The following is a 17,489-nucleotide window of genomic DNA, read 5'->3' as shown; positions in this document are numbered from 1 at the left end:
ATGAGGCTATTAGATGTCAAATCCAATGACACCTAAATTCAGAGCAATGAATAAGAAATACAGCATGACTAATATGATCACTCCCAGATCATGCTCTCTCCAGGAAGCTCCCTCTTACATTCTTTCAAGTTGGGTAGAAAGGTTTCCAATAGCCAAATAACAAGCAGACTCCTCTGAGAGCCTGTGTTAAATTTCACTCAATTCTCTTCCCTCCCTCCCTTCCAACCTTCCCTGGTTGTGTACTGAGTTTTTCAGATAAACCAGCGTGTCTATCAAAAATGGAAAATTAAGGCTTTCACTGGATTCTGGATGAACAACTTTAAACTTTGAAGTGATGCCTAGCTTTCAATCATGTATGGGCATGTTTCTAAATATTGGCAGAAATTTAAAAAATATGGATTATTTCTCCTCATCATTTGGCCTGCTGTTATCTAAGGCTTGGTCATGGTGACAAGCATTATTGGATAAAAAAGGGTTAAACTCAGTTAATGCTGCAAACAATAACTCAGTAATAACTCATAAAAACCATGTATAAATTGGGTCACCCTTATGACTTGTTTCAGCAAAAATGCTATCATCTCATTGGTGGCCTTGCCTAATCCTTTTCTTATTGGCCATTATTCACTCCTCCCTACCCTTAGTACGCCATCGCTTTCTATCACAATATCACCCTTTGTTTTCTTTTCTTTCTTTCTTCCTTCCTTTCTTTCTTTGTTTTTTTTCTACTTTTTAATGTTTATTTTGAGAGAGAGAGAGCATGCGTGCATGTGCCCGCGTGCAAGTGGGGGAGGGCAGAGAGAGAGAGAGAGAGAGAGAGAGAGAGAGAGGGAGTCACGCTCTGAAGCAGGCTCCAGGCTCTCCAGCTGTCAGCACAGAGCCCGATGTGGGGCTCGAACCCACGAGCCATGAGGTCATGACCTGAGCCGAAGTCGGACTCAACCGACTGAGCCACCCAGGCGCCCCAGATGCATTTTAGATCTAAGCACGGTGCCGGGCGCACACACGGAGTTACATCAGAATTATGATGCTAACGATTGCAGCAATGACTGTCAGAGGTATTGCTAACTTCCCAGATGGGGAAAACATGTTTCTTTCAAAATACAGAAATGATGATAACAAGCATGACTCAGTAAGTATTTCTCGAATGAATCAATCGACGTTCAGAGTTAAGACTCCATTTGTTGGCCTTTATACCCCACTACCAACAGCTACCCGGATACTTATTCATACTTCTAAATAGCTAAAGGGAGACTTCCGTCTCTCCATTTATTCATTTACTCATTACACAGATTATTTGGTTGCTACTATCTGCCCAGCATTGTTCTTGGTGCTGCTGGGTCTACTGCAGCAGCCTAACTTTCAAGACAGCTTACAGTCTAGGGGGGTTTTTCTTACTGTGATCTGTGGGCCACTTGCAATGGAATCACCCAAACTATTCTGAGAGCTTCATAATCTACATTTTTAAACAAGATTCTGTATGACTCATACACACTCAAGCTGAAAAAAGAATCTTCAGAGTCGAGCTCGAATCCGTTTTCTATGAAGTCCTCCTAAATCACTCCTATTGAAGGTTTTGTCACCCTGCTCCAAACTCGTGGCGCTGAAGCTTCACGGCCGCCATTTGCAATGAACCCCGTCTTGTGATTGCTCTTAAAACAGAAAGGAGACGGGGTTCTGGCATCACATCACCTTGCTTTCAACGTCCAGATCTACCGCTTACCACCTGGATACCCTTCTAAGCCCCTCGCCACATCTGAAACAGGGAGATAATGCCTACCTTATAGCAGTGCTTTGAGGACTCACTGAGATAACCGATAAAAGCCCTCAGCTCAGCATCTGGCATAGAGTAAGCATTCGGTGAGAGCTGCCTGCTGTTTGTATTTTTCATCACTTCGGTTTTTGATTGTACCTTTTTTTGCACTCCCATGCACCATGTCCACACTCAGTTGAGGCCAACGGCAAGAAGACTCCTTTGTCTCATCTATAGCATATCGTGGTCAGGTGCACTCTGACTTTATGGGCTAGAATGACACTAACATTATTTTTTCTGGGATACGCAAAGCACATAGAACTTTACTTCACTTGGGTCACACATACGGTTACTCAGTAAGGTTAAGAATCATCGTAAATAGAGAAATGAAAATCCAAGATGTTAAGAAATAAGCCAATCTTGGGGCGCCTGGGTGGCGCAGTCGGTTAAGCGTCCGACTTCAGCCAGGTCACGATCTCGCGGTCCGTGAGTTCGAGCCCCGCGTCAGGCTCTGGGCTGATGGCTCGGAGCCTGGAGCCTGTTTCCGATTCTGTGTCTCCCTCTCTCTCTGCCCCTCCCCCGTTCATGCTCTGTCTCTCTCTGTCTCAAAAATAAATAAACGTTGAAAAAAAAAATTAAAAAAAAAAAAAAAGAAATAAGCCAATCTTCTCACCACAAAGTGTCTTTCTTCTTCTTTTTTTTTTTTTTTTCCGTACAGGTTCTCTTCCAGGTATCACACTTTATTTCACTATGAATTTGTTGCTTTGAGCTTTTGACAAATCAAAGGCCATAATCAGCTTGTTGGGGTCAGAATGAATAAAGCTTCATGCTAGTGAAATGACATGCTTGTCAGTCTGTCATTTCTGCTTCTCTTATTTACGTTTCCATCATACCGACGGCAAAAGGTATCATGATTAAGATTCTTCCAAACCAGAGAAAAAAAGAATGCTGGAATCAGCAAAACACAAAAAATCATAGTGTCACTAGGAACAATTATCCTCTTCTGGACTAGTGAAACAAAAATATCCTAGAAGTAAGAAATTATAGGTGAAGACAATGTGGTGTATATGCAAGACTGATTCAACACTCAGCTGAAGAACACCTGCCACAAAAATAGGGTTGAGGGGCACCTGGGTGACTCAGTCGGTTGAGCAACCGACTCTTGATTTCTGCTCACGTTGATCTCACATCTTGTGAGATCGAGCCCCGCGTCGGGCTCTGTGCTGACAGCATGTAGACTGCTTGAGATTCTCTCTCCCCCTCTCTCTCTGCCCCTCTCCTGCTTGCATGGGTGTGTACTCTGTCTCTCTCAAAATAAGTAAGTTTTAAAAAAAATAGGGTTGAGTTTTAACTGGGTTTCAAAACAGAGTTTAGAAATATATCTGAGAATGCCCAAATACAAAGAGAGTGAGATTTGATGAAGCCATACAGGAAGTCATTTTGCAGAAAGTACTGAAATCTGCCTTGATTAAAGTGATTAAATTAGCAAACTATTATGTGAAACTGTACCGGACCCGGAAAAAAAAAAAAAAGCAGCTTCTCGTATTCGTAGCAAGAAAAATTATATTTGATAGTATTTGGGGTGTTACCATAGACACTATCAAGAACAAAAATTCCCTGGCAATGAATAACATCCACAAGCCCTCAAGAGATTCAATTTAAATACTCAATTTTACATACTTCTTGAAAACCCACTAATTCATTAGATTTCCTAAGCAATCTTTTGGGGTAAGTGAATAAAAGTCAATTTGCTATTAACGCACTATTTAAATTACAGCACATGGCAGTAGACGAGCCATTTATAATGTAAATAAATCCTTATCCTTTATTTTCTCTCTCTTTTTAAAAATGTAAATTGTCTCAGCCATTTACAGCAAGCATGATCTTAGTGAACAGCACTTGCTAAGGATTGATTCATTAGTTAATTCTAAGGATAAATTAATAAGTAATTAATACATTGCTGGAAGAGCCAGTGCGCCCAAACACAGGTCTTATTATAAAACCTGTCGGCCCAGGGGTCTGGTCCCATGGGTCTTTATGCTTCTTTCAATTCTCAGAATCCCATGGAAAGAAAAAAGGGTATCTATTTCAATAAATGGTGCGCAATCCACCCAAGAGCTCAGCTAAGAAACTAGAACTCAGCCTTGAGGTTTTCTTCCCCCACCCCAAAGCACATTATCTAATTCATTCCCTGGTTGCTGTACCTGCTAAACAAACATCAGATTGATCCACTTTTTTCTGTCTCCATTATTGTCGCGCTGACCAAGCGACCCTAATCTTTCCTGAACTATGGCACTAGCTTCCAAAATGGCGCTTGCTTTGCTCTAACACCAACAGCTCTCCAAGGAGAAGTTGGAATAATCTTTACAAATTTTAATCAAATCTTCTCCTTTACAGACTCCATAGACCTCTATCATGTTTACTTACTATGACACCTTATGTGATCTGAACTTTTCCAAATCTCCAGCTCACACTAGTCCTGCATATCTTCCTATTTCTCAAAGCCAATAACCGTATTCCAATTATGTGGTCTTCCCAACTTGCTCCTCCCTCTCCCTGGAATGCTCAGTCCAGTTCTCTACGAGGGAGCCTTCTTATATTTCAGGTCTCAGAAAAATGTCACCTCCTGCAAGAGGTCTCTCCATTGCCACTCTAGACAAAATGGTTCCTTTCATCAAATTACTCTCCAGTATTCTACTCTGTTTATGTTCTTCTTAGTACTTATCATTTGGTTTCCTATATAATTACTATAAAATGAGTCAAAAAATCCCAGAGGACAGGTCTTTCCCATTTTCAATCTTAAATAGTGTTACCGCTTAGGTTAAATCATAAATCAGGTATTTATAGCATGAGACATTTCTAATATAACATATGACCTTGAAAATGATGTATATAAGCAAAAACTCTGGGGACTGTAACCAAATTAAGAACTACTCTTCTTAAGAAATGATCTTTAGTATTACAGTAATAAAAGGAAAATACGTTCAGTGAATACTCCATTTTTCTAAAATAAAGCTAAGCAAAAGAAGCAGGCAACAGTCACCTAATCACTTCTCTGTCTTCAGTTCAGTCTCTGGGCAACTCAACTATCCATCCACCCCTTCTTAGCTTCCTCATCTCAGGAAGGGGATGGAAAACACAGGCTAAATCTCAAGATAACACAAAGTGAATGAACCTATTGACTCGGGCTTTTCTAGCAATAAAGGACACCTTTGGAAGCTGCAATGTTTTAAACCATTAACTACTAGTTAGGTACAAAGTTGAGTCCAGTGAATACTGGCTTCCACATAATTTGAACTTGAAAAGTGCTAGGGGACACAGTGTATTGTCTGTGTGTATGTAGACATAACAAAGCTATTTTCATGCGCAGTCCTGGCAGCAGGCCCGTGGTAACTGCTCTGTGGGTCTGGTTACAATTATTTCACTATAGGGAATAGTCCAGGACAGTACATCCCTTCTCTGTCCGCTCGGCCTCAAGTGGCAATGTGTGCTGTTTTTACCTCACGAACCTCCTTTTTCAGCTCTCCTCCCTGATTACAGTTTAAGTCTCCCCACCCTCCTCATGCTATATATCCCAACCCTCCATGCCAGAAATCTCAGCTAAGTTCTAAGCCCAAACGACAACATTCTAGAAGCTTCTACAATACCCTAAAAGCTCTAAGAGCATGGGGGAAAAGGGAGTGTGTGTTAACTCCATCCTCACTCTTGTAATCACAGAGAACCTGGGCAAATATACCTGTATTGTGCATGTGCTTCTGAAGTCCTACTTGAAATCAGTAAAACTCCCCTACAAGGAAAGAGCGACTATATTGTCTGCTATTTTACCTCAACAACCATTTGTCTCCCCGCCCACTGCAGCATTTCGTACGGGGGAATGTGGCCTTTGGGAGTATTTTTAATGGAACGTTTTTACTGAAATGTGTTTTTAATTAAAACAAAACAAAGAAGATAAGAAGAGTGTACAAGATATCAGGCCTAAGATGCTAACCCCAATATTTAGAAATGCTTACGTCTATCGAATCCTTCTTATGTGGTCTCCTCCCTGCAAGACGGTCAGGTCTAGATCTTTGAAGCCCCTCAATTAGTTACTTTAACTCAACTTGCTAAAAACTTCAGGCCCCATCTCAACTGTCCCAGGTATTAATTTCTCACAATTACTGAATCTCAAATATTTGGAGCATTTCCTCATATTTTTTTCCCCTGCATTGGAAATATACTTGGTAAGACAGAGATTATAACGAAAGGTAGAGCATACGCATAAAGTGGTTGACCATTGGTAAGTGCATAACATTTATATAGATGGACTTTTAGGTTTATAAGAAATACAGATGGTAAGTTTAATTTCCTGAGAAAGGAATTTCCAGGATGGTTCTTCTGAAATCAACAGCATATGGTGTGAATCATCTTGTAGCGCAACACGTCTTTAATTCTTCACACGTTGACCTTTCCGTGTCTCACGTTATCCCTTCCACTAAAGATCAAAGGTAGAGGGGCTTCTCTTGGAAGCTAAGGGAGGGAATAACATCATGTCTTTATTCTCCCCAAGTTAAGCCCAGCTCTAAGGGATCATAAGTAAACTGGGTAAGGAATGAGCTGAGGTCACGTGGGGAGAAGTCACTAATCGCTACCGGCTAGAGGAACTAAGAGGTAAAAATAACGAATACACGAAATGGAACACTTCTGTTCATTTCATTTCCCTCGTACAAAAAATGAGAAGGTTGGACTAGATGGACTGATCTAATGTGTGTATGGAATTGACCTTCTGCAAAACATTGTGCTTAGATGTCATGAAGGATGTAAGAGTATCACGGCGCCAATGTTCCAAGCTGGATCATGGAGGTGGGCCATTTCTATTTTCAGCCAAATCCGGCACACTCCACAACCTTTCCCCCCAAACTGATTTCATTGGCTTTCTTAAATAGCTTGTGCGTCCAGGTTAGTGTACATTTGCCTCCCTTTGAAGGCAAGTGACATGTTTTACAAATATTTGAAATATGCCCTGCTTAATTCACTTAGCATCTAGCATGATGCTTTAGAATTTTTTTTTTTTTTTTTTTTTTTTTTTAGTGTACTAGATATTTGTTATATACAAATATAAAGGCAGGAATGTACAATCCTTAGTCTCCAGGAGTTTCGGCCTCACACTAAACGATAAATTAGCTAGTGCTACATTCTATCTATATAGGTCCTATAATCTGTATTCTACAAATACTTATAGGATATGTTCCAATAGGACATTTGGGACAATAGGGAGATAATAAAATAAAATAGATGAGCCCACCTAGAGATGTGTGTATTGTATGCCCATCAAGTTGGCTAGGAAGCATACCAGAAGCAGGTGACATTCTGGGTATATTTTTAGCACCGAATGACAGCCCCCCCTTCAATGTGTTTATTTTCTGAGTTTAGGTGTAGCTCTGTTAGACGTTCTCAAAGGAAGGTATCCCTGAGGCTCCTGAGATACGAAATTGGAGGCAAATGCTCCCAGGTCACTTCAAACAAGGATGTGTGGAAGATTCTTTGCATCAGCACCCTCCTTTCTCAAAGTCCTAAACAATTTTCAAAGTTTCTATCTGACTCAGTCCCTTTAACTGACCGTTCACTGTACAACATTTCTTGATTGCTAACCGTATGTTACTCAGTTTACCAGTGAGAAACCACTTGCAACTCAAGGCCAAAAGGTGTCTTTGGTAAACTTAAATTTTGAATGTCCTGAGCTAATGCTGGTATTTAAACATAGGGAAGACTCTACTAAATTAGTTTCCCTTTGCTAACGCTTACAGCCTCCGGTCAGGGAAACTTCGGTAAAACAGAGTTTAAAAATCTGAAGAGTGTATTTTTATGAACGTCAATTATTGCCATTTTTATTTAATAAACCATTTTATAGGCAACATCATTTGCTGGCAACTTTCTTGTCTCTTCCCAACAGGGCTATGGTAACTGGCAATATATCCCGGCATTGAGATTGCGATGCCAAGCTCTTTCGACATGTGACCTGGCGTTCTCCTGTGCTGCTCACCTAAAACTGTTAGTCATGCTTCACTCTTTTCTTTAGGTAAGAAACCTGCTCCCGGGACGCGCATTTGACTTGAACTTGCTGAATTATGCCACACGAAAAGACACCACTTTAAGCAGCAACGGCCCAAATGATAATTAGTTCACCTCTAATCACTGATTACATAGTCCCTGTTCACCCGGCTGAAAAACCAGAAGATGACTTCCAGATCCACAAAACCCACCCTCATCGAAATATTAGAAACCTCTGAACTAATACATACAAAGAGCACCCCAACACAAAAACAGTGTCCTCTCCTGTGTTTTAAGATGACGGGATTTTCTCTTATTCGGAAATTGCTCCCGGTTTTTAGAAGGGTAAATAAAACACTGACAGCTTTCTGCACCCAGGTGATATCTTTGGGAACAGGAGGAAACTGCCTTATTTACTAGAAAGGCAAAGTTTGTGCTCAGACTGGCAGAAGCGCCTGTCGCGATGACGAGGCTCAAACTGGGGAAGAATAGGAAAAGGAGGCAGATTTTCGAGGGGCTGGGAATCCTTCCAGTCTTGGGTGCAGTGTGCTTTTACCCGAGGGTCTGGGGGGTGCTGCAGTGTCCTCTGTGGTAACACCTGTTCTTACCCACCCTTAGGAAAAGGAGGGCCTGGGGGTCTGTCCTATGAGCTCTCGCAGCAGTTAACTCAGGACCAAGCTTTGCTTGAGCTCAGATAAGAAATCTGCACACTTTGAGCTGATCTGTTTCTATGTTTTGTATCATTTTTTTTTTCTTTTCTTTTCTCTTAGATTCCTAAGAAGGTTTTTTGTTTGGGGGGGCGGGTAGGGAAGAAGCTCTGAGTGGAAGGGCGCGAGAAGAATCAAAATGGCAGACAGGCCAATGGTTGAAGTATCCTCCCGAGGAAGATTGTCCTACTGAGGCCGACAAGCACCTGGGATGCATCGAAAGCTGGCTGAGGGGGAGGGAGGCCAGGAAGTGGCAGTTTTCCCTGAGTGATTGTAATCTAGATGGAATTGAATCGATTGATTGAATCTAGATTGATTGAATTGAATTGAACTGAACTGATTCAATCTAGATTGAAATCTGCCATTAGGAGAAATAACAGTACCCCCTAGAGCACGGGGACAGTTGGGGCATGCTGGGAAATGGGGACGGCAGTCCCCACTGGCAGCTTTTTACCCCCAACACTCAGCCTCACCCTACTCCCTGAGCTGAGCAGGCGATGCTTAGCTAGGGTGCTGGCTGTGCCCCGGGGCAATGCTGCCGCTTTCTCTTTTCCCTCCTTAGATCAGGCTTTTCAGCTTGTGAGAGGAAAGGTTGAATCTCCAAATGCCCAGGTCCAAGACTTGTTGAAAAGCACTAGGAGATGAGGACATCCCCGGGGGGGTGTGGAGGCTGCTGAGTGGGTGAGGTGTGTTTGCAAGGCTTCGGCTTAGCTTTTTTTTTTTTTTTTTTTTTTTTTTTTTATAATTTTTTTTTTCAACGTTTATTTATTTTTGGGACAGAGAGAGACAGAGCATGAATGGGGGAGGGGCAGAGAGAGAGGGAGACACAGAATCGGAAACAGGCTCCAGGCTCTGAGCCATCAGCCCAGAGCCTGACGCGGGGCTCGAACTCACGGACCGCGAGATCGTGACCTGGCTGAAGTCGGACGCTTAACCGACTGCGCCACCCAGGCGCCCCTCGGCTTAGCTTTTGAACAACTGAAGCCTTGGCTTACTGTCATCCGAGCTCTGTGCTGTCATTTCTTAGTTCCAGATACTTTTGACGCCATGCTGGAGGCCCACAGCTTATTGATCCAGGTTTATCATCAACGTCTGACCCACTCTTGGAATACTCCGATGTCCCTCTCCTAACCTCCAGCTTCACTTACGGGAAAAGATTGGCCCACCGAACGAGTTACGTGGAGTTACGTAGAGTTACAAGGCAAGGTTTATCCTTTCTCATTTTATCTATCAGTCTATTTACCATCTACTTTTGGCTCCATGATCAGACCGTATTGCTGACAATCTTCAATTAACAGTGGATCTTTCCACGTAGAGCTACTGTCTGGCCCCCTGCCTTCCATCCATCACAGTTGCGGCAAAAATGAATCTTTAAAAATGCTCAGAAGGCAAAGAGCACGAAAACAGATGGAAGGCTTTCAGGGTGTTCCCAGGCCCAAGGCAAACTTAGCCAACCGAGTGCGCTGCTTGAGGCATAAAAGTGAGGATTCTCCACCTGAACTTAAATAGTGGTTACGAGAACCGTTGAAATATTAGTGGTACGGTAATATCCCAAGGAACAGAGTATCATGTATTATCTGTAGCCACCGATACGGCGCTTAGTTACTAAGGGTGAGATGACGACCATTTGTGGAGGGGAATTAGGAAGCGCTCGACCAATTCCTGACTTTTTTCTAATTTACTATTTTGTGGGCAAATACCCCAGAATTGCAGGATGAAGCCAATATGCTTTTCAAAGATCCAATTAGCAGTCACCAACTTAAAAACAGATACTTAGGGGTGCCTGGGGGGGGCTCACTCAGTTAAGCATCCGACTTCGGCTCAGGTCATGATCTCGCGGTTCGTGGGTTCGAGCCCCGCATCAGGCTCTGGGCTGACCGCTCAGAGCCTGGAGCCTCCTTCGGATTCTGTCTCTGTCTCTGCCTCTGTCTCTCTCTCTCTCTCTGCCCTCCCCTGCTTACACACTTGCTCTCTCAAAAATAAATAAATAAAACATTAGAGAAATAGATACCTAGCAGACACTTCTGTGGCCAGAACTGCCCAGTGAAAAGTTGTCAGGTGAGAATTTAATAAGATAAGTGCAAGTTCTTTGCCCCACCCCAATTTTTAACACTTTAAAAGATACAACACATTGCAATGATTATTATTGAACCTCATCAAAAAGAAAGCAATACAGACATTCGTGTGAACTTGGATATCTCTCCACGTCAATTTTTGGCAAGGGGTCAACAAAAGGTATGGCACCCACTACACGTTCTGAATGCTGGTGTCCCCACGAAATTCGTATGTTGAAACCTAATGCCCAGTGTGATGGCGTTAGGAGGTGCGGCCTTTGGGAGGTGTTTAGGTCAGGAGGGTGGTGCCGTCACAAAGAGGAGACCTCGTAAGAGACCCCAGAGAGCTCCCTTGCCCCTTTTTTTTCTGCCATGGGACCCGCTTAGGAAGTGGACCTTCCCCGGACACCCGATCGGCCAGTGTCTCGATTTTAGGCTTCCCAGCCTCCAGAAAAACGAGAAATAATTTTTGTTGTTTATGAGCTACTTCATTTGCGGTATTTTGTTCTAGAGGTCTCAACAGACGAAGACAGCCCACATCCGAAGCTGTGTCCTTCTGCCCGTCTCGGGCTTTCCATGGCTTATATTTCACTCTTTCCATATGACATGAGGGCCCGACTGCCTTAACACAGGCTCTCTGCCTTAAAGAACGGGCAGCTACAAACGTACTGAGACTGAGCGAGTACTGTTCTTACTGAAGGTCTCGTCATCATTCTTGTGTTCTTCTTCTGTCATCGGCTATTGCTCTCCATCTGGGTACAACTAAATGGAAACATCATTCTATTCCTCCCTGGGATAGGGGTGCAAGGCTATTTCTGGAAAAACACTTACGTTCTTACTTCAGTTGCTTTTATGATCCTCTTGTAGGAGGGCATCAGAGTGCAGGCCCACAGTCCCTTTTCTAAAATTCTTGGACCTGATGTATTTGGAATTCGACACTTTTTCAGATATGGCATCCGGAGCATAGATTATACAAAACTTCCGGGGTGGGGTGCGGGGGTGGGGGGGAGGCTCTGAGCCAGCACGTCAGAATCACATACATTAATATTGGTATGGGTTTTCACGATAAAGACAAACCACCTCAAGTCAGTTCAGGGCTTGGCCATCAAATGAGTTTTTGTGCCAAATTTGCAAAAGAGCTTCCGGTTTTCTTGGCATTTTGGGTTTTGACATTCAGGGTAAGAGCGTGTAGATCTGTACGAGGTTTTGAAAGAATTAAGATCCAGGATTCCCAAGAGTGGAGACAAATTTACGTTGGTTAAGACAGCAAAATCTGTTGGTGTTTTATAGACAGAGAGTGAGGCCTACAGCACGGAATCTAAGGGGCCTTTCAAGGGGATCTCTCAGACACAGAATGTGACCGCACGCAACAGGACTGAAGGTGGGTGGGTTGTTCTTGACCCTGAGCTTCAGTCAAATGACCTTGACATAGTCTGTCCCCCAGAGGGAGCGCTATTGTCCTGGAATCCGAGCTGCCTGGCTGTTCTGCAGGGAAAGGGCCCCTGACTGTTCTGAGACCCACAGGAACATTCCCAGACTAGAATAAAAACCTCAACAAGGCAAGAGGGTTGGAGCCAACTGGCATGCCTACACCATGACTCCATAATAAAGTAATTACACAGTTTGATTTTTTAAGGATATAAAAACCAAAAAAAAAAAAAAAAAAAAAAAAAAAAAAGAATTGCTTTTTTTTTTTTTTTTTTTTTTTCTTGATATCGGGGAAAAAAAAATTCTTTTTAAAACCCTAGTCTTTGACATTTGAAAGGTCGCATTTGGAAGACTCTGCTCTGGGTTGTTGTGCTAGGGATCATATAGTAGGGAATGGGTAAGTTGTCCTTGAGATGAGGGGTTGTCGCCAGCGGAGACAATAGGAAGCTAAAGGCTTACTTGGCTTCCAGGGCGAGGGCGATGATGCCCGCAGCCATGGGGGCTGAGGCCGAGGTCCCGGTGTGGTTGTCTGTACAGCGTTGCCTCAGATCTGTGGTAATCTGGAAGACAGCAAGGAAACATTTAGGGAGCTGGGGTCAATGTGAGTCACGCGCAAGTCGAAAGAAATTTACTCATAAAAGTGGAACGGAGGGGTGTCGAAACAGTTGTTTTAAATGCCTTGTTTTGCACTCCTGACCATATCACTTCCAGAAGAGTCGCCTGTGTAAATCGACTTTGCAAAGGGAAGCCTGTGGAAATCGGACTCCGCTTCCGTGAAAACCAGGGTCGGGACTACGGTGAGTCTTTGGCTCGGAACGCGGGGGTTATGCAAGTGTCCCCTTAAATTTTACCCCCAAACGCTCGCTTGCCTCACCCCAGACCCAGCTCTAGTTAAGAATAAACCTCTTTCATTACCCCAGCACTTTCATAAGCAGGTTATGTTGAACCGACAACCAAACACCGAGTTAGGCACTGGGAGCATAAAAGCACACGATCTGACCCCTGTCCTCCCAGAACTGATGCTTTGGGCGAGCTGCAGGTTTTCTGTCTTGTTTTGTTGTTTTTTTTTTAATTTTGTTTTTTTAATGTTTATTTATTTTTGAGAGACAGACCATGAGTGGGGGAGGGGCAGAGAGAGAGAGAGGGAGAATCCGAAGCAGGCTCCAGGCTCCGAGCTGGCAGCACAGAGCCCAACTCGGGGCTCGAACTCACAGACCGTGAGATCATGACCTGAGCCGAAGTCGGATGCTCAACGGACTGAGCCACCCGGGCGCCCTGAGCTTCGGGTTTTAAGCAAAGCCGAGCCCTGTCATGCAAGGAACACTGGTTTAAGACCTCCTCAGAGATTTCACGTGAATACTAAAAACACGGTTGAAGCCCGGGTGCTTGATGGGACAGCACTAAGTGCCTGCCTGTATGTCACAGAAGGAGATTAGCCATTTCTCCATTTTTTTTTTTTTTTTTTTTTAATTTTTTTTTCAATGTTTATTTATTTTTGGGACAGAGAGAGACAGAGCATGAACGGGGGAGGGGCAGAGAGAGAGGGAGACACAGAATCGGAAACAGGCTCCAGGCTCTGAGCCATCAGCCCAGAGCCCGACGCGGGGCTCGAACTCACAGACCGCGAGATCGTGACCTGGCTGAAGTCGGACGCTTAACCGACTGCGCCACCCAGGCGCCCCCATTTCTCCATTTTTAAAAGCAGAATGTGAGACCTAGGTCATTGTTTTCCCCTTGGTTTGAATCCGGTTCACTTGAGCTGTGGCTGAATAACACGTCCACCAGAGAGAGCAGCGGCCCTCAACCTCTGTTTCAGGATCATCTCACTAAGGGGGAAAACCGTTAAACTGAGAGTCTCCGTGACAAGACAAATTAAACACTACGAGATACAGATTCTGCAAACCACCGAAATATCTATGATTTAAAAAATCCTCCCTCCCCCACGAGCATCCACTTCTGCCTCCTTGGGTCTCATATCACTCCTGCTGGGAACACACAAGGCTCACGAGATGAGCTGGCGATCTCCTTGCAGTTACTGGAGGACGGGGGTTAAGCTTTCTCTGGCATCCAGACGAGGGTATTGCCCCTATTTTACAGATGGGGAAACTGAGGAGGAAGGTCATCAGAAAGGTGTGGCGGGATAAACGTGGCTGAAAACCAAGTCCTGCTTTTCTGAGGGATCCCCTTCCAGAGGAGGGGGCCGATTGGCTGATTTGGAAAGAAATTCGATCTTCACCGGAAGGAAGTGCCGTGTAACTCCTTAGAAATGAGCCCTCCCCTAAATATTTCCTCAGGGTCCCATGCGGATGTCTGTATGGACTATTTAATTATCCGGTATGGCTCTAGACTGACACGCGGGCTGAACTAGCTTCATCCAGGGTCATCGGTTATCATGGTCTTTTCTTTGTTCCTTTTGACGCTTTTAAGGTCGCCAGATGATCCATGCCAACAGGCGCTGATACACAAAAAATGGCAGAATGAACAAAAATAATAGAACCATAGAAATGTGGTGGTGGAAGACAGGAGGCGAGCTTTTGCCCTCTTTTCCTGAAAAGAGGTCTAGACTCCCGACAGTCTATCTGGCAAGAAGGCGAGGTTTTCTCTCGATTAACAGACTTGATTAACCAGCCACCTTCCAAACCTCCACACCAGTCGCTTAGAGGACGTTCGGGTAAACAGAGCCCTTGCCCACTTCTGCCGAAGAAACTTTCTGGATTTTTAATTGTTGACTTTGTTATTGTTTACAAAATGTTTATTTATTTTGAGAGAGAGAACAAGCAAGAGAGAGAGAGAGAGAGAGAGGCAGAGAGACAGGGAGACAGAAAATCCCAAGCAGGTTCCACGCTGGCAGCACAGGGCACGACTTGGGGCTCGAAGTCACGAACCATGAGATCGTGACCTGTGCTAGAACCCAGAGTCGGATGCTTGACTGACTAAGCCACACAGGAGCCCCTAATTGTTGGCTTTAAAATGTATTTCTTTGGCTTTCTGTTGGGGTAACAGACACATAACACCAATTTACCCTTTTAACAACTTTCAAGTGTCCAGTACAATATTGTTAACTATCTGCACGCTGCCTTACGACAGATCTCTAGAACGTTATCGTGTATGAATAAAACTCCACCCGTTAAACAACTCTCCTTTGTCCCCTCCTCCAAGCCTGTGGTAACCACGGTCCTACTTTCTGTTTCTATGAGTTTAACTACTCTAGGCACCTCCTATAAATGTAATTACACAGTATTTGTCTTTTTGCGTGTGCGTCACTGGCGTATCTCACGAAGAATAACGTCCTCGAGTCTCATCCATGTTGTAGTATCTGGCAGGATTTCCTTCGTTTCAGGCTGCACAATATTTCATTGTATGTATTTGCTGCGTTTTATTCATCCATCCATCAGTGGACATCTGGGCGGCTTCCGTCTCTCGGCTATTGTGCCCATGGGGCTGCAAATATCTCTTCGCAATCCTGTTTTCAATTCTTTTGAATGTACAAGGAGAAGTGGGACTGCTGGATCATTGCAAAGGTATTTCTAATTTTTTTTAATGTTTATTTATTTTTGACAGAGAGAGAGGACAGAGGGCGAGCGAGGGAGGGGCAGAGAGACAGGGAGACACAGAGTCCGAAGCAGGCTCCAGGCTCTGAGCTGTCAGCACAGAGCTCGACGCGGGGCTCGAACCCACGAACCCGTGAGATCATGACCTGAGCTGAAGTCTGGCTCTTAACCGACTGAGCCACCTAGGTGCCCAGCAAAGGTATTTCTAATTCATTTGAAATCGTGGGTAAATTTGCAGCCTGGTTTATCAAACACCCGGTCACTAAGTCAAGGCATAAGGACCCCGGAGCAGTCTGTTTCCGAGTCTCCAGACATTCCGTTGTCGAGAGATGGCCCTGCCTGTGTTCTGCTCACTTCGCCTCCCCTTCATGGCCACGCTCCTTTGCCAGGTTTTCTTTTTTTCAATGGCTTGTGCCTGGATTCAAGATTTTTCACGATGTCTTCCCACTTGGCTCATCTTGCTTATTCCTCAGCTGGATCAGACACTTTCGATGCACAGAAACAAATCCAGAATAAACACTCCAAGTGTGTGCAATGCTTTTCGGGCAGATAAAGAACCATCTCCGGCCAACCTCAAACGTGAACAATAAAAACTTGATGACGTCGGGTCTGCCGTAGGAATATGCCTCATCCACATACGGTCACCAGGTACGGACACACACGTTGCGTGCTTAAATGAAAAGCCGCTCCGTACTTTTCTACGCAAACACCAACCAAGCGCTAAACGCTCTCGGTGTGGGCAAGCGCGTGGAATATTCCAAGTCGGCATTGTGCTTTCATTCATTTAGGTTTTGCAGTCACCTTCACTAAGTGAAACTTGAGTGGTGAGAGACAGCGAAAAGGGTTGGAGCAGGGAGGTGACGGGGAGGAAGGGTAAAAGGAGTGGAGAGAAAAGAAACGAAAACAGCCTCACTCCTTCGCATCCCCGCTTTAAGGAGAAATTCCAGCTGGGTCATTTCAAGAGGAAGTGACTGTCCGTGGTGGAAATATTTAGGTGTAAATTACCACAAAGATCTGAGGCAGGGTTTTCGTCATGAAGAGACGCCGGAGTATCAGGGAATTTTTGTGTCTATCTTTAGAAAGAAAAGGCAAGGACCACCAAGGCGCATGCAATCTCGAAGAAAAATGATGTCCCGAAAACTGGAACCACATGGGGCAACCCCATTAATCACAACACACGCACGCGCGATCTGACGGTGTGATTTCAAGGAAGCGTGGCGTGGAACGGTAGGCCCGCATCACGGAGCAAGGCGTTCAGGGGTTCTGTGTGTGAAAACGGAACAAGAAGGCTCTGTCAGTTTGGACTCCATTTTAAAAACTGTCTCGAAATTGGGTTTCAATCCTGGTGGCCCATCTTGCACACTCCAAGCTCTCTCAGTTCGCTACCCAAGTCAGAAACAGAATTTTCCTCCACGGAACTTCTCTGAGGGCTCAAGAAAATATCCTTTCTGTCCGTCAGAGTGAAGCAAACAGAAGACGACACCAGGCCTCGAGCCAGATCAAAGCTGTCCCGGTCAGCAAATTAGATGTGCAGCCTGTCTCATGGATGAGTTGCAGATGGTGTTTTGGACCCCGCCAAGCTAGGGATGTCATCTTTATTTGGTGCGAAGGGGTGGGTGTTGTTCAGGTCCAGTCACGCTTCCTCCGAGCAGAACCACGACTTTCTCTCGTCGTGAGCTCTTATTTCCTATTATTTCACATTTCATTAGTTGGGCTGATTGGATCTTTTATTCCAGCCTGTTGAGGAAATTCTCCAGGGAATCTCAGTTCTGATTGACTTTGGCCATGAGTGACAAGCCTTAATAGCAGCCCTGCAGTTAAGAGTTTCTATCTCCCTGATATCTCGCGATCTGTTTTATTCCGAAGGTGCCATATTGGCTCCTATCTGGGAAAAGAGCAACTGAACAGATATTTTTGAAACACGAAATGATTCTACTGTCTGTTAGGTTGAATTTGTGTCTGGTGTGGATGT

At 44.3% G+C, this 17,489-nt stretch overlaps 1 protein-coding gene across 3 annotated transcripts in view; it reads right to left on the bottom strand.

The window, feature by feature from the left end:
* Positions 1 to 17,489, bottom strand: part of PCSK5 (proprotein convertase subtilisin/kexin type 5) — a 460,872-nt gene that overhangs the window by 237,988 nt on the left and 205,395 nt on the right. For all 3 annotated transcript variants that reach the window (XM_045468528.1, XM_045468529.1, XM_045468530.1), the window contains exon 9: positions 12,426 to 12,526. In XM_045468528.1, the coding sequence (XP_045324484.1) occupies positions 12,426 to 12,526 (101 nt within the window). The remainder of the gene's footprint in view (positions 1 to 12,425; positions 12,527 to 17,489) is intronic.

The sequence above is a fragment of the Leopardus geoffroyi genome, chromosome D4, assembly GCF_018350155.1.
Source record: "Leopardus geoffroyi isolate Oge1 chromosome D4, O.geoffroyi_Oge1_pat1.0, whole genome shotgun sequence".
NCBI classification, from domain to species: domain Eukaryota; kingdom Metazoa; phylum Chordata; class Mammalia; order Carnivora; family Felidae; genus Leopardus; species Leopardus geoffroyi.
The sequence above is the reverse complement of the archived record's forward strand: the minus strand, read 5'-3'. Positions and strand labels throughout refer to the sequence as shown.